This window comes from Drosophila busckii, chromosome X (assembly GCF_011750605.1).
Source record: "Drosophila busckii strain San Diego stock center, stock number 13000-0081.31 chromosome X, ASM1175060v1, whole genome shotgun sequence".
NCBI lineage: Eukaryota > Metazoa > Arthropoda > Insecta > Diptera > Drosophilidae > Drosophila > Drosophila busckii.
This window is the reverse complement of record NC_046608.1, coordinates 3,251,588-3,270,907: the sequence shown is the minus strand read 5'-3', so window position 1 is coordinate 3,270,907 and position 19,320 is coordinate 3,251,588. Positions and strand designations below refer to the sequence as shown.

Here is a 19,320-nt window from a genome sequence, read left to right as displayed (position 1 = left end):
CTTTCTTTTATGCAACACAGCCAGCCAGCCAGGCCAGCATTTAAATCGCATAGCTTCATCAGCAAACGTAACGGTAACGGTAACGGCAATGGCAGCGGCAGCGGCAGCGGCAGCAACTGACAAACGGAAGTCTTCACTTCCGTTTTGTTGCTCTGGTTGCAATCTATACGCTGCTTTACTCCTTCTGCTCATTTCGGCCACTCAGCCGCCGCTCCCATGCTGATAATGACAAAAGTGTTAATAGCGCCACACGCTGTGTGTGTGTGTGTGTGTGGGGCATGCAACTTGCAAAAATTATGCTGGCAACGCTTGATGAAAGCAGCAGCAATTGAGTTGAAACTGAAAGGAAAAGCACACACACATACATGCCGCATGTGGCACGTTGCAGTAGCGTAAGGTTGCAAGCTTAAGCTGCAAAGGATGCTGCTTGCCTCCCTCGCTCGCTCGCTCGCTCGCTGTGCAACTTGAAGCGTAACGCTCAGATTTCGCTCACTTACTTCACAATGTGGCAGTGGCAAGTTGTTGTTGTTGTTGCAGCAGCAGCAGCATGTGCCGCTGGCTTGCCACGCTACGTTGCAAACGTCTTGGCAAGCAAAACAACAAAAAATCCTTTTCCAAGCGCGCGCTGCTGTTATCTCTGCATCTCTCTGCCGCCCACTCAGCCCACTCAGCTGCAACTGGGCAACAGCCCTTGCCTCACCTTTGGCTGCAGCGCCAGCTGCCTTAAGTAGCAGCTGAAGCCACCTCTATGCACCTGCTTATGCTATTAAAGACATGCCTCGCTTCCATTCACATGAAAGGCAAAGCGTAAAGCCACGCGCCCCACTCTCTCTCTCTCTCGCTCTCTCTTTCTGTCTGTGTGTGGTCCAATTAATGTGCGCTGCAGCGCTCAAGATTTGCAGTCGATAAGCTGTCAGTGCACTGCTTCCTGTTACCACCCCCCCCCCGTCCCCCCCCCCTCTCACTCTCTTTGTGCTTATGTTACCCAAGAACAGCAGCGAACTGTGCGGCTCTGCTCTTCATATCCTTTTATGCCATTGCCTCCTGTCTGCAATTTTCGCTTTCAATTGGCCCTTAAGTTCCACAACAGTTTTATCCACACACACACACACACACACAGAGATTCACACACATGCACACACTTTAGCTAACTTAATATGCCTAATGAATGGCAATATGCTGAAATTTTCCAGTCAAGTCTTTGGCTACACTTTGTACAGAGCTGCGAATTTGGCTTAATGTTGCAACAAAGTTAAGCTCAAGTTGCAATTCTAACTGGCAAAGAAATTTGTTGCCTAAGCTGCAATTACAATTCATGCAAATTACAAATTTGGCTTGCAAAAATGTAACAAAAATGTATTTTGAGAAATTCAAAATAAATTCATTGAATTTGACTTGAACGCGCTTAAAATGCGCTCATAAATTTTATACTTTGATTTCCATTTTTAACGCTTTTCTTTAATATCAAACATTTATTTTGAGTTGCACTTTATTAAATCAATAAGTGCAAAAAAAAAAAAATAGCTCTTCAAACAATGATTATGCTTTAATTATTTTTATATTATTAGAATTATAAGTATTATTAGAAACTTTTTTTTACTGCTATTTAGCAATAATATTGAAAAGCAGCAAACAATATTAATAAAATAAAATAATAAAAATTTAATGCATAATTATTGCATTAACAGTTTATTACTATTGAGAATAAAATCATATTGATATATTTTAAGCAAGCGACATTTTTTTTATTAAAATATTAACTAGCAATATTTGCAAAAATTAAACAACTGAATGTCGTACAGAATTTTCATTAGCAAGCAGTTTACTTGCTTTCTCATCTCCTCTAACTATGTGCAGTTTACTCAAATTAGCTTAAAAGAGAGGGAGAGAGATAGACAGCATTTAAATAAAAGCTAGAGACTGTCTTGCAACACAATATGGCAACTAATTGATAGCTACAGCAATTTGTGTATTTTAGCATTTAATATTGTTGTTAATTTGCATAGGCGCAAGCAATATTCAAAAAAGGCCGTTCGTCAATTGCTGCTGTCAACTGTGCACTTAACATTTGTCTGCTGCCAAAGGCATTCATCAGTTAGCTCGTTTTGCTTTCAATTTATGCTTGTCTGTGCCTGCCACAAGTTGTTGCAAGCGAGAGCGGCTGCGTCTGCCTGTGAGGATTTCAAATATGTGGCAAATTTATTACAATTAAAGTTTTTGTTTTGCACTTCGGAGTGGCAAGTGGGTGTGGCAGCATTTAAATGAGGCATGGCCAGTCTGACAAACTGAAGGCGTGACGTATGTATGTGTGTGTGTGTGGACACGCTTCAGCGCCAACAGTGGCTACTAAAAATTAGCAACGAGTAGCTGACGTTTTTATACGCTTGATGCCACACACTGTTTGTTGCAGCAGCAACTGCTTGCCACACACACACAGGACATGCAGCAAAGCGAAGGCCTGATCTCATCTCATCGTGCCCCGTTGGATGTTGCACACATTTTGCCAAGTGATTTATGAGCCGCGCGGCAGCATTTAAAACATGAAAATATTTTTCGTATATGAATTGGCCCCAGTGCCAGCCCAGACCCCAGACCCCAGACTGTAGCCTTCGCTATACACCCAGCAGCAGCTACGTAGCCAGTTAACTGTAGCTACTGCGCATAGCTGACACATGTCTGTTGGCTCTGCTGCTGCTGCGCTGCGCTGCTGTTGCTGTTGCTGTTGCATATTTAGCGAGACGTACAGATATTTGCAATAAAAGTATAAGCAGCCAGAAAATATTTTGCGTACAACTGTCTGTTGCAACAACAAAAACAGCAGCAAACAAATAAGCAAACACATAAATTTTTGCTATAAATTTTCTTTGGTTGTCAGTGGCATATTCAAGTGTTTGTGCCCCACAGACTCAACTCGACTCGACTCATTTCAATGCCACAACCGCAGAAAAACATTTCTCAGTCTCTCAGAGCTCTTGGGCCTGCTTGTTAGTTTTAAAGGCTGCGGGCTCAGGCTATTACTTTGGCTTGCCCTTCGACTGCGGTTTTGTGTGAATTTAATTAAATATTTAGCAAACTTGAACATAGCTGGACACGCCCACGCCTCAGTCTTGTGTGTGCAGCAGCAGCAGCAGCAGCCTTTGAGCCTAAGCCTTTGTGTAATTTGCTAATTTGTTAAATTTTTGCAAAATTTAATTCGTTTGTATAAATTCATTTTAATTAACTTGGCTTCACCTTTTGGGCCACAATCAAATTTTCAAGCGCGTTTGCTGATTACAAAAAGTTGCAAACAATTTTTTTGGCTCTGCCAATTTTAATTCAATTGTCATATTACATTTAGCAATTTCCGTTAAACTGCCCCCACCCCTGCACTGCCCTGGCCTAGCTGACAATTTCAGCTTGCCACAAATTGTTGCACGGGCGGGCTACATTTAAAATACGAATGTCATGTGTATGAAAATAGGAACCACATGAAATTGTTAATTATAATGGCAATTGTGTGTTTTGCATTTGTATTTGTTATATTAAGAGATTCTAGCTAAAGAGCGAAAGAGAGAGCGAGCATATATTTCGCTTAATTTGCATGCATAAACATGTTTGCACCCACACATGGCCATTTCGTAATTGAACAATTTAACAATTTTCTTGCAGCAATTTTGAATTTGAATTTGGCGCAACGGTAAATAAAACGAACTGCAAATGCATAAAATACAAATAATTGATTCAAAATAAAGCAATTGCTTAACAATTTTGTTTGATTTCAATTTGAGCAGCGTTGGTGAAATTCATCAGCAATAGAAGAAACTAAAATTCGCTTATAGAGATTACTGTAGCTATAATTTTTGCTATATAAAGCAAAACGCTGTTGAAATTAGTTCAACAATTCAACAACCATAAACTGTAGTATTGCTGAAGCGTTGGTGAAATTCATTTCACCAATACATCAACATTAAAAAAGAAACTAAAAATCGCTTATAGAGATTACTGTAGCTATGTATATTTTTGCTATATAAAGCGTTGGTGCATAAACCAAAGCGTTGTTGAAATTAATTCAAATATTCAACAACCATAAACTGTAGTGTTGGTAAACAATCAACAATAAAATAAACTAAAATTCGCTTATAGAGATTACTGTAGCTATAATTTTGTTATATGAAGCGTTGGTGAATGCATCAAAACGTTCAACAATTCAACAACAATAAACTGAAATTCGCATCTGTGCTTTTATTTTGTAGCATTGGTGAAGCGTTGGTGAAATACAACAACAAAAATCAACAATGGCTATATAATATTCATGTACTCGGTACATCTAGACTCAAGTTCATAGTCTAGGCATGAAAATGAACAGAGCAGACAATAAAACTTGGAATTTGAGTCTTATTTTTAATTGAAGTCAATTACTTTGTGAGATGGTGTTAATTTATATCTCTTGCGCCTCGTTTCGTTCTATTACAATACGCAGAGAGAGTGTGAGAGAGAGCGAGAGAGAGGGAGAGAGCAAGATGTGCAGCATGCAATTGCACAATAATAATAAATAGTTATCAAACAATACAAAATTTGTATATGTGTGTGTGTGTGTAACAAATTGTTTTTATTACTCAACCTCTCGCTCTCTCTTTCTCTTCTGTTTGTCAACTATTCTTTATGCCTCGGCCAACTGAGTCACTTAACCTTCTTTGGGGCGCAGTTAACTCTGATAAACAAGAATTTCGCTTAAACAATTGTTTATTTGTGCGTGCGTGCGTGTGTGTGTGTGTGTGTGTGTGTGTGTGTGTGTGTGTGAATAGCTATAAAACACTCAACAAGAATTTTCTTACAATCCGAAGTGAGAATGTTAAGTCTTGGCAATTACAGCAAAAGTCAGTTAATTAAAACAAATTTGAATTCAAATAGTTAGTCAAACAACTGCAACTTTCTATAATATTTAAAGTTTTTTATTGCAAGACAACGACGTTGGCAATTGGCTCAAAAGTAACTTTTAACTTTCATTGGATAGTTATTTTTTATTTTAATTGTTAGCAAATTAATTGCATTGCAGCTTTTAATTGTTTGCTAGTTTCGCATTTTGTAATAAAATAATGAATTTAAATTTACTACTCTATAAAAGATCTAAATATATAAATATACCTTATTAATGATAATTATGAATTAATTAATTAAATTGCAACTTACAGTATTTTTTATCATAAAATAGTATTTATTTTCTATACAAATTGACATTTTTTATATTTTCCATCATCAGTGCCCAATTAAAAAAAATGTAAATTCATTAAAAGATCTTCTCTCGCTTTCAAATCTCATTTATCTTCACATTTTTGTACTGAGTAGAAAATATTTATTTCAACATTGAACATTTTAAACGACTGCAGAGTCAAATTAGTGAGTTTGCTTGACAAATTGTCTGCAGTTTCGCCTGCCCCTGCTGCTCTACTTTGCCCATCTATCATGGCAAGGCAGGCAGGCAGCTGTCCCAGGTCTAAGCGTATGGCTCCAAGAATAATACGCCATAACAACGCTTAGATTGTCGCTTACTATATATACATATATATGACTGCAGTATATGAAGTTGTGCCCCCATCCATCATCGAACCAATGACTGGCGCACTGACAGCTCAATTGAGACTCAAGGGAGAAACGCCCAAAAGTCACTAAATCGCAAATCCCAAATGCAAAGGCCAAGAATTAAAAGCAAACAAACCAAAAAAAAAGGAAGTAAGCGCAACAATAGGGAATGGCTCAAATTGAAAAGCAAGCAAATTGATGATGGTAAAAAAAAAGAGAGAGAGAGAGAGCGAGAGCGACTAAGACTCAGTTTCGATGCGCTGCAGCATTTTTTTGATCGATGGGCTGTGGCTGCATAATTTGCAATTGAAACTCGGACTCTAGGGCTGATGGTGGAGGTGGGTTGTCAATCCGCTTTGGGGGTTGCGTAGACATGCCCTATAGGCAATTGTCTAGCCTAAATCGATCAACGTGCTGAGCGTCCAGGAGTAAGAATTTTGATTGATGGCCTGATTGATGTCCAGCTCAACTCTCAACCCCCCAGCCACTCTGCTAAGCCGACAGCTGCAACACTAGCACAAAATATGGCATATGAATTGCAAAAATCTCTAATCACTTGAACTGCAACTGCAACTAAATTTCGTGCAGTGTTTTCGTGCAACTTGAGAGTTCGAAGCCACAACAGCTCCATCTACGGTTTCAATTTCCATTCGAGCTGCGTGCTAATGGAGCGAGCGCTGGCATCATAACAATGCAAACTCTATATATGGATGGATGCACTCTTGGGTGCTGTTTAATGAGCGCGATTGCCATTACTTTCAAATGAATCAATCGACCTCAAGCCCACGCCAGCTCCATTCTGTGCGCGCGCTCTCCCTCTCTCTCGCCCACAAGCATTGACAATTAGGTTGGCGGCGTTGAATTATAGCATTTGCTTGGTTTCCAGACCCCAAACCCCAAGCGAACAACGAGCGAGTGAGCGTCGCCGTCGCGTTGGGCCAGATGATTAATTAAATGGCATTTTAATGAGTTCACTCGCTAACTAAACTGTCCGGCATTACCTTCCCAACCCCCCACCCAACTCCCTCACCCAGCTTGCAACCGCGAATTGCCATTCAATGGCAATAATAATAGCAATGCTCTCTGCCTCGCAATGAGAATGTGCATTGCGGCATTTGTTTGCGCATCGCTTTTGCTTAATTTATGCAATTGAACTTCTCTCATTCGTTGGGTCATGTGGGTTCAAGGCGCGGGTGTGCGGCTGGGTCTGCATGCTGACATGTATGTGTGTGTGTGTGTGTTCGTGTGTGTGTGTGACTTGACCACAGCTCTACTCTGTACTCTGGCACCCTCAAATTAGTCATCAGAGCTATCAACGGCTTAAGCTTCAAGTTCAGCTGAATGTCGCATGTGCCAGGAAGCAAAAATATTATTGGCTCTTTTTACTGGATTAGTAGCGCTTAACTCTTTGTGTGGTTAGTAAAGCTTTTGGTATTCAATTTTACATTTATATGCTTAAAAATAAATTTTTTAATTGCAAGCTATTGCGTAGCTCTTCTCGCTTTGCTGATCCAGTCGCTCTTCGTTTTAGACTTTGAGCTGCTTCCTTTTCTTATCATATTGGCATATCCTACTACGACTTAAAGATCGCTCAGTCAGTACTGCAGCTCCATCTTCTCTATTCTGTGCATTCAGTTGCTGTCGAGTGCTGACTTCTTTTACTTACAAAACTTGTCACTAAGCAACTCGAAAGTAGTTCTTGTTGAGTTGTATAATGATTTAGCCGAATGTGGCAACAGCCAAGGAGTTGCTACGTGCTTAAGCCACGCCAAGTTCTCTTGTTGCAAGCGCAGCTTTAATGCAAGGTTAGCTTAACGCTGACTTTTGGGTTTCTCTGCAAAAAGCGAAATAAAAATAAAATAAGCCAAAAACTTTTGCTGCACTGCAACAAAAACGCAAAAAATAAGTAAATAAAGAAATTTCAAATAAAAAAAAGCAACGCTGGGGGTAACTTTTGCTTTTGCCGCTGCAAGTTTGCCAAGCAAGCAGGGCGCAACCTCAAGGTGCAGGAGCGGGAAAAAGGGTTCAAAGCTTAACCAAATTTCTTGTGTTACCCATTGCTGTTGTCACTGCGTAAGGATGGAGGCAGCAATATATCGACTAGATTATTGCTTTGCGAGCTAATCAGAATGTCTAAAAGGTCGATGACTAGAAGGGGTCTTCCAATTAATGATTTAGGGTTCCCCTTCAGTCTCTTGCTGTGATTCGAATTCGAGTTCGACCATCTTCCATTTGAAGTTATCCGTAGCCATGTCGATCAGATTTAGCTGCGTCTTGAAGCTTCGAAGTTATTCTCTCTTCGTCAAGTCCATTCTTTAGTTTTGCATGCTTCGAGGACTAGTTCGTTTGCTCTCAGATTTTCTTCTTATACTTGTACAAGACTTGCTTGGAGTGTGTGCGTCTTTTCCAAAGAACTTACTGCACTTAAAATCAGAAATAAAACACTCACTACGCTAGTTCGTATTGACAGACAAGAGAGCTAGCGGGGGCTATGTCTATAGCTTTGACTTTGCATAGTAAGTGCACTGAGCGAAATGCGAAAACAAACATTATGCATTATCTTAAATCTAAAAGGGAAACCAAAATTAAAACTTAAAATATTTCTCGAAAATTTATAAATATGCATAATATTTTTGAAGTGCTAGTATCTTTTAGCTTTTCGCAGTGTTAATGCTTTTTAGTGGGTACTGTATGCTGTTTTAGCTGTTAGAAGTTTCTACAACTTGCCTTGGAAATTTCCTTTTTTGCCGTAAGCCAAATGGCAGCGCCGCTTGCGACCAACCGCAGCGCTAGCACTCCAACTCCCCCTTTGCTTGCTGGAGGAGTCCTGGCCATTGAGCCTTCGCACGCCATTTTGTTAGACAGTGCTGCAGCCCTCGCATATGGCGCCAAGTCGCGAGCGCGCTGCGCTTGTGTTTTTTGTTCCTGCTTCTTCCTTTTTTCTAGCGAACTTTATCAGCGCAAGTTTACTTAATACGGCAAAAGTAACTTAACTGCAACTGAGTGAGCGAAAGGTGGTGGCTTGGTGCAGGGGGGTGTGGTGGGGGGTAGCAAAGTTAAAAGTTATGTGCGCATAATAAGCTCAAGTTTTATTTTATTTTATATATATTTTATTTTTTGGCATATTTTTTTAACATTTTCGTTTCTTTGCAAACTCAAAGTTTCGCATTTCTTTTGGCACTATTTTTCAGTTTTCTTTTTTTGTTCTTCTTCTTTTTATTCAGATATAGTGTTTGTTTGCTGGCTGCCAAACTACTTTTTAATATGCAGCGTTGTCCTTTACAGTTTACCTGCTCTGCTCTTCAGAGAGTTTGCCGCTTTCGCAGAATGTGATTGAAAAAGTTTCTGTGGCTGCAACATTATTCGCGCCATTTTGTTTGGCACGCTATCATTTGATCTTTGCATTTACTTTTTGCTTCAAACATTTTGCACTGCTCTTCCTGTTCCTCTTCGCATTCACTTCTTTGTTATTCAATTTGTGTGCTTAGCTGCTTGACTGCTGTCGCTTGAGTTATTGAATCTAAATTATGCAGCGCAACTCGAAGAGAGAGCGAGACAGAGAGAGAGTGCACGAAAACGTTTGCGAATTGCTATTCAAAGCGAATTGACAAACATCGCTTTCAATCTCTAATTAACGCTGCTTTGCTTAGTTGAGCGCGCGCGCTATCTGCTGGACTCTATTTTATTTGCCATGCCATTAAGTTCTTTGGCTCTAAGTACTTACCAGTTGCTCATTTGCGCTGGCAGCGCTGCCAGCGTTGCCAGCTTGTTTCAAATACTCATCAGGTTTTCATTAGCCGAGCTCGAGCGCGAGCGCTTTGCAGAAGAATTTAGCGCAAACAAAATTAAATCGAACAAAGAGATAAAAGCTTTAACGACTTTGTCGCCACTTGATGCTGCTGCCTCTCTCTCTTCCACTTCTTCTCTGCTGTGGCACGCTGCATTTGTTGCTGCCACCATAATGACCTCATTTGTATTAGCAATTGAAGCACTTGATGCTTGCTGCTTGCTGCTCTGACTTTTCTGTGTTTCTGTGCCGCCAAAACAGTTTCACTTACCCGCACAATGCAAAAGAGCGAAAGAGAATAAAAGCGACTAAGCTTTGTCTCTGATTAGCTATAACGGCGCTAGAATTGTAAACTCTGACCTTCAGGGCAGCTCGCGAAGGTTAAAGCTGCTACTTAACTGAAGCCCTCAAGTTTTACGCTTCTAACAAAGAAAGCATCTCAATGGAATAAGACCTTAACTCTTGAATAAGCGTTAAGGTTGTTCCTGTGGAGAAGAAGAGAAGGATATCCCCGAGCTGAGCTTCTATTCCACAATTAAAGAGCAGCTTTCTACTTTATCTTCTCGCATACCAGCAAACCTTTTCGATTGTTTCTTCTTCAATTGATTTATTCTTCAATTCAATTCCTGGGGAGATTACTCCTAGTTGAGAAGAAGATAGCTCTCTGACCTGAGCTTCTATTCCACAATCAAAGAGCAGATTTCTACTTTATCTTCTCGCATAGCAGCAAACCTTTTCGATTGTTTCTTCTTCAATTGAAGATTGGATCGGAGCAAACGCCTAACTTCTTAACTTCCTTAATTCAAAACGTATGCGTCTGTTAAATTGGCATTGAAGTTGGAGCCCTGCTACAAATGTAATCAGCTGAAATACACGTTAGTCTATTAATATTATAAGCTGATTATGTTTGCTTAATATTAAACATAAACTTAGATTTCTTTGGAGTTCTTACCGCAGAAATAAGATTAGCTCTTAGCTTAGCGCTAATCGAAGGGGTTGAGAACAGCAAAGTTGAAGTCTGTTCTTACTCCAACTCTCGCTTTAATTTGCATAAATATTAAAATAGCTTTGTCTCTCTTTAAAATTGTTATTTAATCAAGCCTACGTATTATTTGGTAACAATGCCAAATGTCGCGCTGCTGCTAAGTCAATGCTGCAGGGCTCAAAGCCCTGTGGCCTATTTGAGCATTCAAAGTGAATAAAGACAGTGCTAGAAATAAAAATGCCGACACGAGGCTGTGGCTGAGACTGAGGCTGAGGCTGCCACTTGAGGCAAGACGGCGCTGCCATTTTACCTACTGTGCAACATGTCTGTCATAACTAAACAAATAAAGCAAGAGCGCCACAGCAACGAAGCTAAAACACTTTGCTGCTCTAACGAGTGCAAATAAAAACTTGAAATTTGAGGAGCCCTGCGACGCTTACAAAATATGCACACATGACTGGCAAGCAAAGCAGCGAGACAGACAGACAGACAGACGAACAGACATATGACGCGCTCAAAATCAGAGAGAGAGAGCGAGAGCGAGCGAGAATATTTATGGCACGCATGCATTTGCCTAAAAGTATGCCATCAAATATGCCAAACATGTTTTTTGTTGCATACTTGGCGGCGCCCTTTAATGTTTATTACAAAAACACACAAACACACAACTACAGCCCCCCCCCCCCCCCAGCCAAAATGTTAAAAGGCACATTTTTGTGTTTTGTCTTGTGTTTTGTTTTTTTTCTCACACACACACACACACACATACATACGCAGTTAATAGTCAAAGCAGCCGCTACTTGTTTCGCACTCTTATGACGTCTGACAGCCACTGTCAATCTTTTCATCTTACACTACACGCTTATGTGTGTGTGTATTTATAGTCACACACACACACACACATGCATATAGTTAGGCTATAAATACGCAGCCCTTCAAATAGCGCTAGAGGCGTGGCTGCTACTTAAGCACGTCTGTAGGCAAGCGCTAAAAGCAAAGCAGGCACAAACGTGTTCAATACGTTCATAACACTTTTAAAAGAAAAAAAAAAGCAAATATAACGCGCCTATAAAGAACAACTGTTAACTCCATCAGCGCTGCAAAATTTAATATAGCACACTTTTTAGCGCCATCTTTAAGGCAAGCGCTGCGCGCCTGCATTTTGATCTAAATTTATACTCATTTTTTTTTTGTTTGTTAAATAATTTCCGGCAAACAATTTTTTGTTGCCATAATTCATAACTAACTTTTGGCCGACCAAGCAGTTGGCCAAACAGACGTTAAGTTGCATGCCACGCAGTTGAGCAAGAGTGAGAGAGAGAGAGAGCGCGTGTGGGAAAGAGCAACTTGCTTTGCTTGCTGTGGATTACATAAATCAACATTTTTGGTAGCGCGCGCTTTGCGCAAAAATAAAAAATAAAAGTTTTGCTTATTTTATATATATATATATACATATATATATTTTTTTTTCTGGCGCAAACAAATATCAATTTTAACTTTATGCCGTGCCAAGCTTTAAAAATACAAATAGCAGCAATGCAAGTAACTCTTTGATACACTGTGATTAGAGCAAAGAAATTTTAATTTTCTAAAATTAAAGATCAATGTTCTTCGTCCGAGCTATTCAATATAGCAGATCTGTAGATCAACAATTCCTAAATTTATTCGTCGAATTTTTTTTATCATTTCTATTATTTTAATTTTATATAAGAATAAAGAAAGCTTAAAAAAAAAAGAGCACAGCTAAAGTTATATGCAGGCAACTAAGTATCTATACTGCAAATTTGGTGTCTCTAGCTCATAAAGTCTATGAGATCTTGCTGCTCATACAGGCGAAGCTGCGCACAATCGTCGCAGTTTGCTTATGCTGCTTATGCTTTTAAATATAACAAAGTGTATAGAAACGCCAACAATAATCTTTTTTACTATATCTTGTATATCGGTTGAGCATTGCAAATTGCAGCAAATGCGTAAAGCTTAAGCTGACCCTATTTAATATGAAAATATTGTCGCTGCTCGCTCTCAACGCAACTCGTGCGCTATTTGATGGCGTTATTTTAATTTTCATAGGCAGTTTCAGTTGTTAATTGTTTTCAACAATAATTTGCGTGTGCCCTGAAGCCTTTTGCTGGCGCCTGTGTGACTGAAGCTGCCAATGAATTAATTGCGTGCCCATGCGACTGAGAGACAGAGAGAGAGAGAGAGAGAGAGAGTCAAGGAAATGGCATATGGCAAAAGCTCAACCATTCGCAATGAGCACTTGGTTGCCACACAGCAGCAACGCTTTGCACGCTGCTGTTGCACTTAGTGGTTGCCACAAAGCCAACAGCACAACACTTGCCACACGCCATACCCTGTACACACTACTAGCAAACAAAATGTAAAGCGTATAAACAAGTCGAGCTTGCGCTGCCAACTTTTTTTTTATAATCTGCATCTGCTTTGTCTGTTTGCCAACAGCAGTGGCCTGGCCTGGCCTGGCCGTATGGCCGCATTGCCATATCGTTGCCCAGTGCGCTTCTTTGGCACAATAATTCTTAACCGCTTGTTTATTTATGCGGCGTCGGAAAAACCACCCACAAAAAGCAAACACACACACACACACAAACAGATATAATGCACGAGTGTGTGTGTGTGCGCGTGTGTCGCTGGCTTTATTTATGCAGCATGCATTTAAAATAAAATAAATATAAATTAAGCATACGCCCGGTAAGCAACACAGCCGGCGTTCCACACTTGCTCTGAGCTTTGGGCATATGCACTCGCATTCGAATTTCACTTAAGCTGCAAACTCAGCAAACTTGTTAAGTATTTAGCAAAGTCCTCACATCGATCACAAGTCTGTGTATTAAAAATTTAGTGCGCCAGCCTTAAGCCTTAGTAGCTAATGCTATATGCATGTTATTTTTACAGCTGCATGTTCAAACAAATTGAAACGTTCGGAGGCAAAAAATCTAACAAGTCAAATTTTAAGTTTATCGATCGGAAAATGAACAATGAAAAATCAAAAGTCAATGCAGGCTACAAATGTTTATCCAAGTTCTTAAAATTTAAATTGAAATTAATATTAACTACACATTTCTTTTTAAGTTTACATTCAAGTTTGAAGCTTTGAAATTTGTGCATTTAATTAAACAACGTTTAATTCCCCATACATTAAATATGCTTTTATTTTGTAGCAGTGTAATAATCAGCATATGTGTATATAGCTCAGCTTGCTAGCTTGTTTTATTGTTTTTGTTGTTGCTGACGCTGGCGCCGTCGTCGTCGTCAGTGGTGCAGCATGCATTAATTGCATGCAAAAGAGGCAAACGTTGCATATAAATTTCTCATATTTAATTTAGCAAGAGCCACTTGCTGCCAGACACTTACTAGCCCCTCCCCCTAGCGCCCACAGTTGCCTTTTGCTTTTTTGGCATTGCGCTGGCTGCTGCAGCCATGAAGCCCATAGTAGACCACAACTTATTTATACGCCAAACAACAACAACAACAAAAATGACAACAATAATAATAAAAATGCAAAAATATACAACGCATCTCTCTCTCTCTCGCTCGCTCGCTGCTTGTATATTTTACATTAAAATAATAATGCACAGAGTGCTTAAAAAATAAAATAATAATTCGCTGTTGTTGTTGTAGGCGCGACGCTTTCATTATCAAGTAAAACCCTTTTAGAGTTGTCTTTATGGCCATAAAGTAGCCTAGACAAATGCGTTTCGCGTGCCACATGCCCATGCCACAACGCATTATCTCTCTCTCTCTTGACTATTGCTGACCAGGCTACATAAATTGTATACTTAAGTGCAGTAGCAGCAAAAAAAAAAACAGCTACAACTTCTTGACTTGAACTGGTAGGTTGGGCTTCTTTCTAATGAGCTGACGGGGCCAGCTGCTGGCCAACTTTGCTTAACTCGTTCAATAAACTGCCACACAAATCGTGCCACACTAAGAGACGAGAGACCTTTAATTGTGTGGCACCAAATGGGAATGAAAATGTCACAGCAAACGTTTTAAGGCTCTGAAATAATTCGCTGCTGCTGCTGCTGCAAACTTTGCACAAAAGGATTTTTGCTTATTTAACTAGCATTTAATCGAGCGTAATTAGCCTAAGCTTAAAAAACAACGCAGCACAACTTTTCCTTCATACCAGAAGCACACTTAATAGCTGTGAACAGCTCTTAACTGCCGCATGGGCACTCATAAAAAATGAAACTTTATTGAAACTAGTTGCAGAGACCCGAAAGCAAAGTGACTGTTAACATGTGGAGTACCCTTCAGTACAGCGCAGACAGTGAATATTCTATATGAGCAACTTGTTTTTAATTCTATACTTATAAATATACAACTACAATTTTTATCTATTCACAAAGATTGAAAACAAAGGCAGCGCATCAATTATGTTAAGAAATTACAATCAATAAGCATAGAATATTTTAGCTAAAAATTAATATTTAAAACTCGAAATTTAGACTGTATGCTATATTTATATTAGCAACTTTTTCTATTCAATTAATTTATGCAATAATAATAGCTGCAGTTAGTTAGTTTGCTTATATAGAATGTTTACTTTAAATTCACCAGCGTTACTTACCCAACTCCACGCGCTCGTACAAAACGTTGGTGAAACTCTTTCACCAATTCAACAACATGCCAAGCTGTTTTTTATTTCCAAACTAAGTGCTGCAATACGTATGTTTATAATAACTTTGTTTTTTATTTCCAAACTAAATGCTGCAATACGCATGTTTAATTACTTGAATGCCACGCATTGTTATAATTCACCAACAAATTCTCAACAATTGCCATGCCAACTCGTACTAAAGGGCAGCCTAAAAACTCTGGTGAAACAAAAGTCTGTTGTAGAAACTTGAAGTAGCTTTAAACAAAGCGAGAGCGCTTCACTCACACTAACTCATATTCTGTTCAAACTTTTAGTGCATAACGCTTGTAGAGCTTTGCTTGCTTTGAGTTGCAAAGGATTAAAATTTCTATTCGCTGTTTTTATTGCCATCGATGCAATTTAATTGCTGCGCTGCTTTTCATCGATGAGTTTCCATGTAAAGCGCTTAGCCAAATGCTGCACTTGGCTTAGCGTTTGTGAATTTCTAGCTAATGACGCTGCAAACTGTACAAGCTATAAATAAATATTTATTTGCAATTAATGCATATTATTAATTATATTTATTTTAGTGTTTTTTTTTTTATTGCCATACAGCGCTTTAATTAATAATGCAGACAAACACGTAGCTATTAACTATAATATATAAAAAAAACATGCATTGCCTTTGTCGTAGTTGCGGTAAAAAAATTTAATTTAAAATTGCATATACATAGTCATAAATATTGTAGTGAAAAAAGAAATTGTGAGTGTAATATATTTTTAATGAATTTTATTAACATTGCTTTTGTGCTCTGTTTTTTTTTGCAGAGTTAAGCCAGGCACAGCAGCAACCATCACTGGAGATATATCCGATGCAATCGGTGCAACGCAAGCCCGTGGGCAAACCCTTGATACTCACCTGTCGTCCCACTGTACCCGACCAGGCACTCGTTACGGATCTGCAATGGAAGGATAATACCAACAACACTATCTTGCCCAAGCCGTAAGTGTGCATTCACTTTTCGTACGCACTGTCTAGAGCACCGAATTACTTAGAGTACCGCCCGCCCCGCCCCCGCGCGTTCTTTTTTTCGTATCTTATTTATTTGTTTTTACTTTTTCTATGTTGTCAACACAAAACATTTTCTATAAATACACACACACACACATACTCAAATCTATGTTTCAAAACTGTGTGTAGCAGCAATTATTACCCACTGTATGATTCCAAGGGGAATCGAAAAAATGTGTAAGTGCCAACTCCAACAACAACAACAATGTCGAAGCGACTATAACAATTGTTTGCCGTAGTTCTTGCCACAACAGCAACAAAAAGTTCAATAATTGTATATCGTATGCGTATATCGTAGCTGCGTATATTATATATCGTATGTACATATTACATATACATATGTATATATTGCATTACAGTATATGGCGCATGTGTATATCGTAAATGCGCAATATCGTAAGTGCATATGCATATTAATATATATATATATTGTAGCTACGTCTAGCGCATGTGTATATCGTAAATGCGAATATCGTATGCGTATATCGTAGCTGCGTATATTATATATCGTAAGTGCATATTACATATACATATGTATATATTGCATTATTGCATATGGCGCATGTGTATATCGTAAGTGCGCAATATCGTAAGTGCGTATATCGTAAGTGCATATGTATATTAATATTGTAGCTACGCCTAGCGCATGTGTGTATCGTAAATGCGAATATCGTATGCATATATCGTAAACTGCATTTGTTTAGCTACTGCTCTGCCCTTCCTTTCCCACATTGTTGGCATGTTACTTTTGTATTAATTGTTTGTTTGTTCTATTCATATTTGTTGTTCAGCGCCAAGTTAATTCCCATAAAAATTGGCTACGTAGCATCCATAAGCATCTCAACCCCCATCAAAACAAAACAAAAAAACTCAAACACACACACACTCCATTTAAAATTCTCATGCAATCAAAACTAAACTTTAAACTTTGCTGTTGTCATTCTTACATTGTACTTTGGTATTGTATCTACTAATCTGAAGCTCCTGAATCGAGCTTATCGTAACTAGCTATATACATTAGGCTGGCTCGATTAGTTGGCTGTGCGCAAATTATAGAAAATGGTAAAGCAAAATCGTAAAATATATTCTGAGATTATTTGCCACATAAACAATTGTTAAATAAAAAATTATTTTTAAAATAAAATACTAAGCGATAGAACAAGCTTAAAGTATTCAATTAATATATAAATTTATATACATTACTTCACTTTTTACAAAAAACGTCTTGTAGCGTCCACAGTTGACTGAGAGTTAATAAAATAAATAAAAATTAAAAATATATAGAAATAAATTTTAGAAAAATATTTGACATATTCTAGTCACGACTTACATATGTTTGAACTTTCTGCTATAGTTTGATAATTTGTTTTGCTATTTTTTTTAAATTTGTTCAGCTAACAAATGCGCGAAACATCTTAATTTACTTAAAATGCAATTAATTTTTATTTGTGTAATGTGTAGCGTTATCTTTATGTCTCAGACGCGCACGGAGCCTTAACAGCTGCTGCCTTTAAGCCTCAAAGGTTTTCATAGCTCCAAGAGCTAAATTCTTAGAAAGAGGCAGAGCGAGAGATGCGCTGCTAATTAATTTCGCTCGCTGAAACGTTGAAAGCCTTTCAAGTTGCACACTAAGCAATGCTGAATGCTTGACAGCCTCAACTCTCGACTCACTGTGGCTTGCATTGTCTTGTGATTTCCCCACTGTACCGAATAGAGAGAGCGAACTCACCTTTTAGCTACTACTGCTGCTCTGCTTGCCAATTAACCTCATTTTACGCTTACTTGTCTGCGGATTAATTTCAATTCCATGACCAGAGAGTCAGAGCCAGAGACAGAGCCTGAGCCTGAGCCTTGGCAACGCCAATTGGACCAACACCAAAATTATTGGCAACAGTAAAATTTTTAAATTTCTGTTTATTATGCCGCATTCAATTTGCGTTTGGTTATTTCGCTGTGTGTGTGTGAATTTTTAGGCGCTTGGCTGCCACACCCACAACAAAGTTTGGTAGCGCCTACCGCGCGTTGATTGTTTTGCGTTTGGGCTCGTTGCTGACCACGGCCGACAACACAGCAAGCCAAACTAAATGAAGTTTTTCGGCAACGGGCATGCGTTGCATACGAGCGCCAGGCGTGAAATGTAATTAAGCTGCCAAACAGCGCACTAAAGCGCCCCCGCCCCCACCCACAACAGTTGCACGCCCTTGGTCGCCATAGCCGTTGCTTTCAACTGAAGCTGCAGTTAATTAAAGCGATTAAGCCCAGGCCGGCGCCGCAGTTCACACACCTAGTCTCGAATTTGCGTTTCCCATTTACCGCTTGAGAATTGATTTATGCGCCGCTCTCACTCGCACTCTTACGCTCTCGCTCTGGCTTAAGCCAAGCTCGCTGTGCAGCTTTGCAATATAAATCGAAATCGAAATCGAAATTGCGTTACTTTCGGTTACGTTTCTGTTACTTTAATTCACTTGCCACAAAGCCAGCGCCCAAGCGCCAAAAAATATTTGTCAATACCAAATACACAGACCTTTGTCTCTCTCTCGTTCTCTCTGGGGAACAATCAAAATTTGATTTTCACATATGCGTATATTTTCTGCTTCTTTGTTTGCTTTTCCTCAGCCAATACTCAATAGCGCTGCCGCAACCCTAAGGCGGTGGCAACCCTATACGTGTGTGTGGCGCAATATTAAAAATCCAATGCAAATATGCTGCAGAATTTCTTGCTTTCATTTCTTTTTGTTTTTCTGCGTTACTCTAACCCACAAAAGTGAATTGAGGTTGAGATTCAAGTCAATAACAATTGCTTTCTTTTGTTATAAATTCACAAGTCAACTTAGGACTTAAATGGTAATGCTAAAGTCAAATAGATTAATCTATGAACTTGACTCTTTTTGCTTATTGGAAAAATTATCTCAATAGAACCCAAAGCTAAACTTAACCAATTTAGTAACTGCTAGTTATATTCGTTTATAGTTTAAATCATTTTTCAAATAATAATCAGATAACTAAATCATATAGCTTCTATAACTGGAATAGTTTTATATTTTTATCCTAGTAAAAAGCAGAAAATCAAATAAAATATTCATTTCACTTACAGATTTGATTTTTATGTTAGCAAATAAATTATTTTAAATAAAAGTGGCACTAGCTAAATTAAATTTAAAAAATATGAATTTATTTTTTATTAAAAAAAATTAATTAAATTAATAAAAAAAATATTCATTTGAACTCAGTTCTCTTTATTTTGTAGTTTTTGCTTATTGCCAATATAATTTTGAGATACACAAATTTAAAATCTTGTTTCTTTTTGAACTTTAGGC

At 38.6% G+C, this 19,320-nt stretch overlaps 1 protein-coding gene across 5 annotated transcripts in view; it reads left to right on the top strand.

The window, feature by feature from the left end:
* The window catches only part of LOC108606304 (fasciclin-2), a 92,894-nt gene that overhangs the window by 51,789 nt on the left and 21,785 nt on the right, over positions 1 to 19,320 (top strand). For 3 of the 5 annotated variants that reach the window (XM_017996294.2, XM_017996296.2, XM_017996298.1), the window contains exons 3-4: positions 15,760 to 15,934; positions 16,133 to 16,180. In XM_017996294.2, coding sequence (XP_017851783.1) covers positions 15,760 to 15,934; positions 16,133 to 16,180 — 223 coding nt within the window. The remainder of the gene's footprint in view (positions 1 to 15,759; positions 15,935 to 16,132; positions 16,181 to 19,320) is intronic. The other 2 variants (XM_017996297.2, XM_017996295.2) reach the window with 1 other exon arrangement.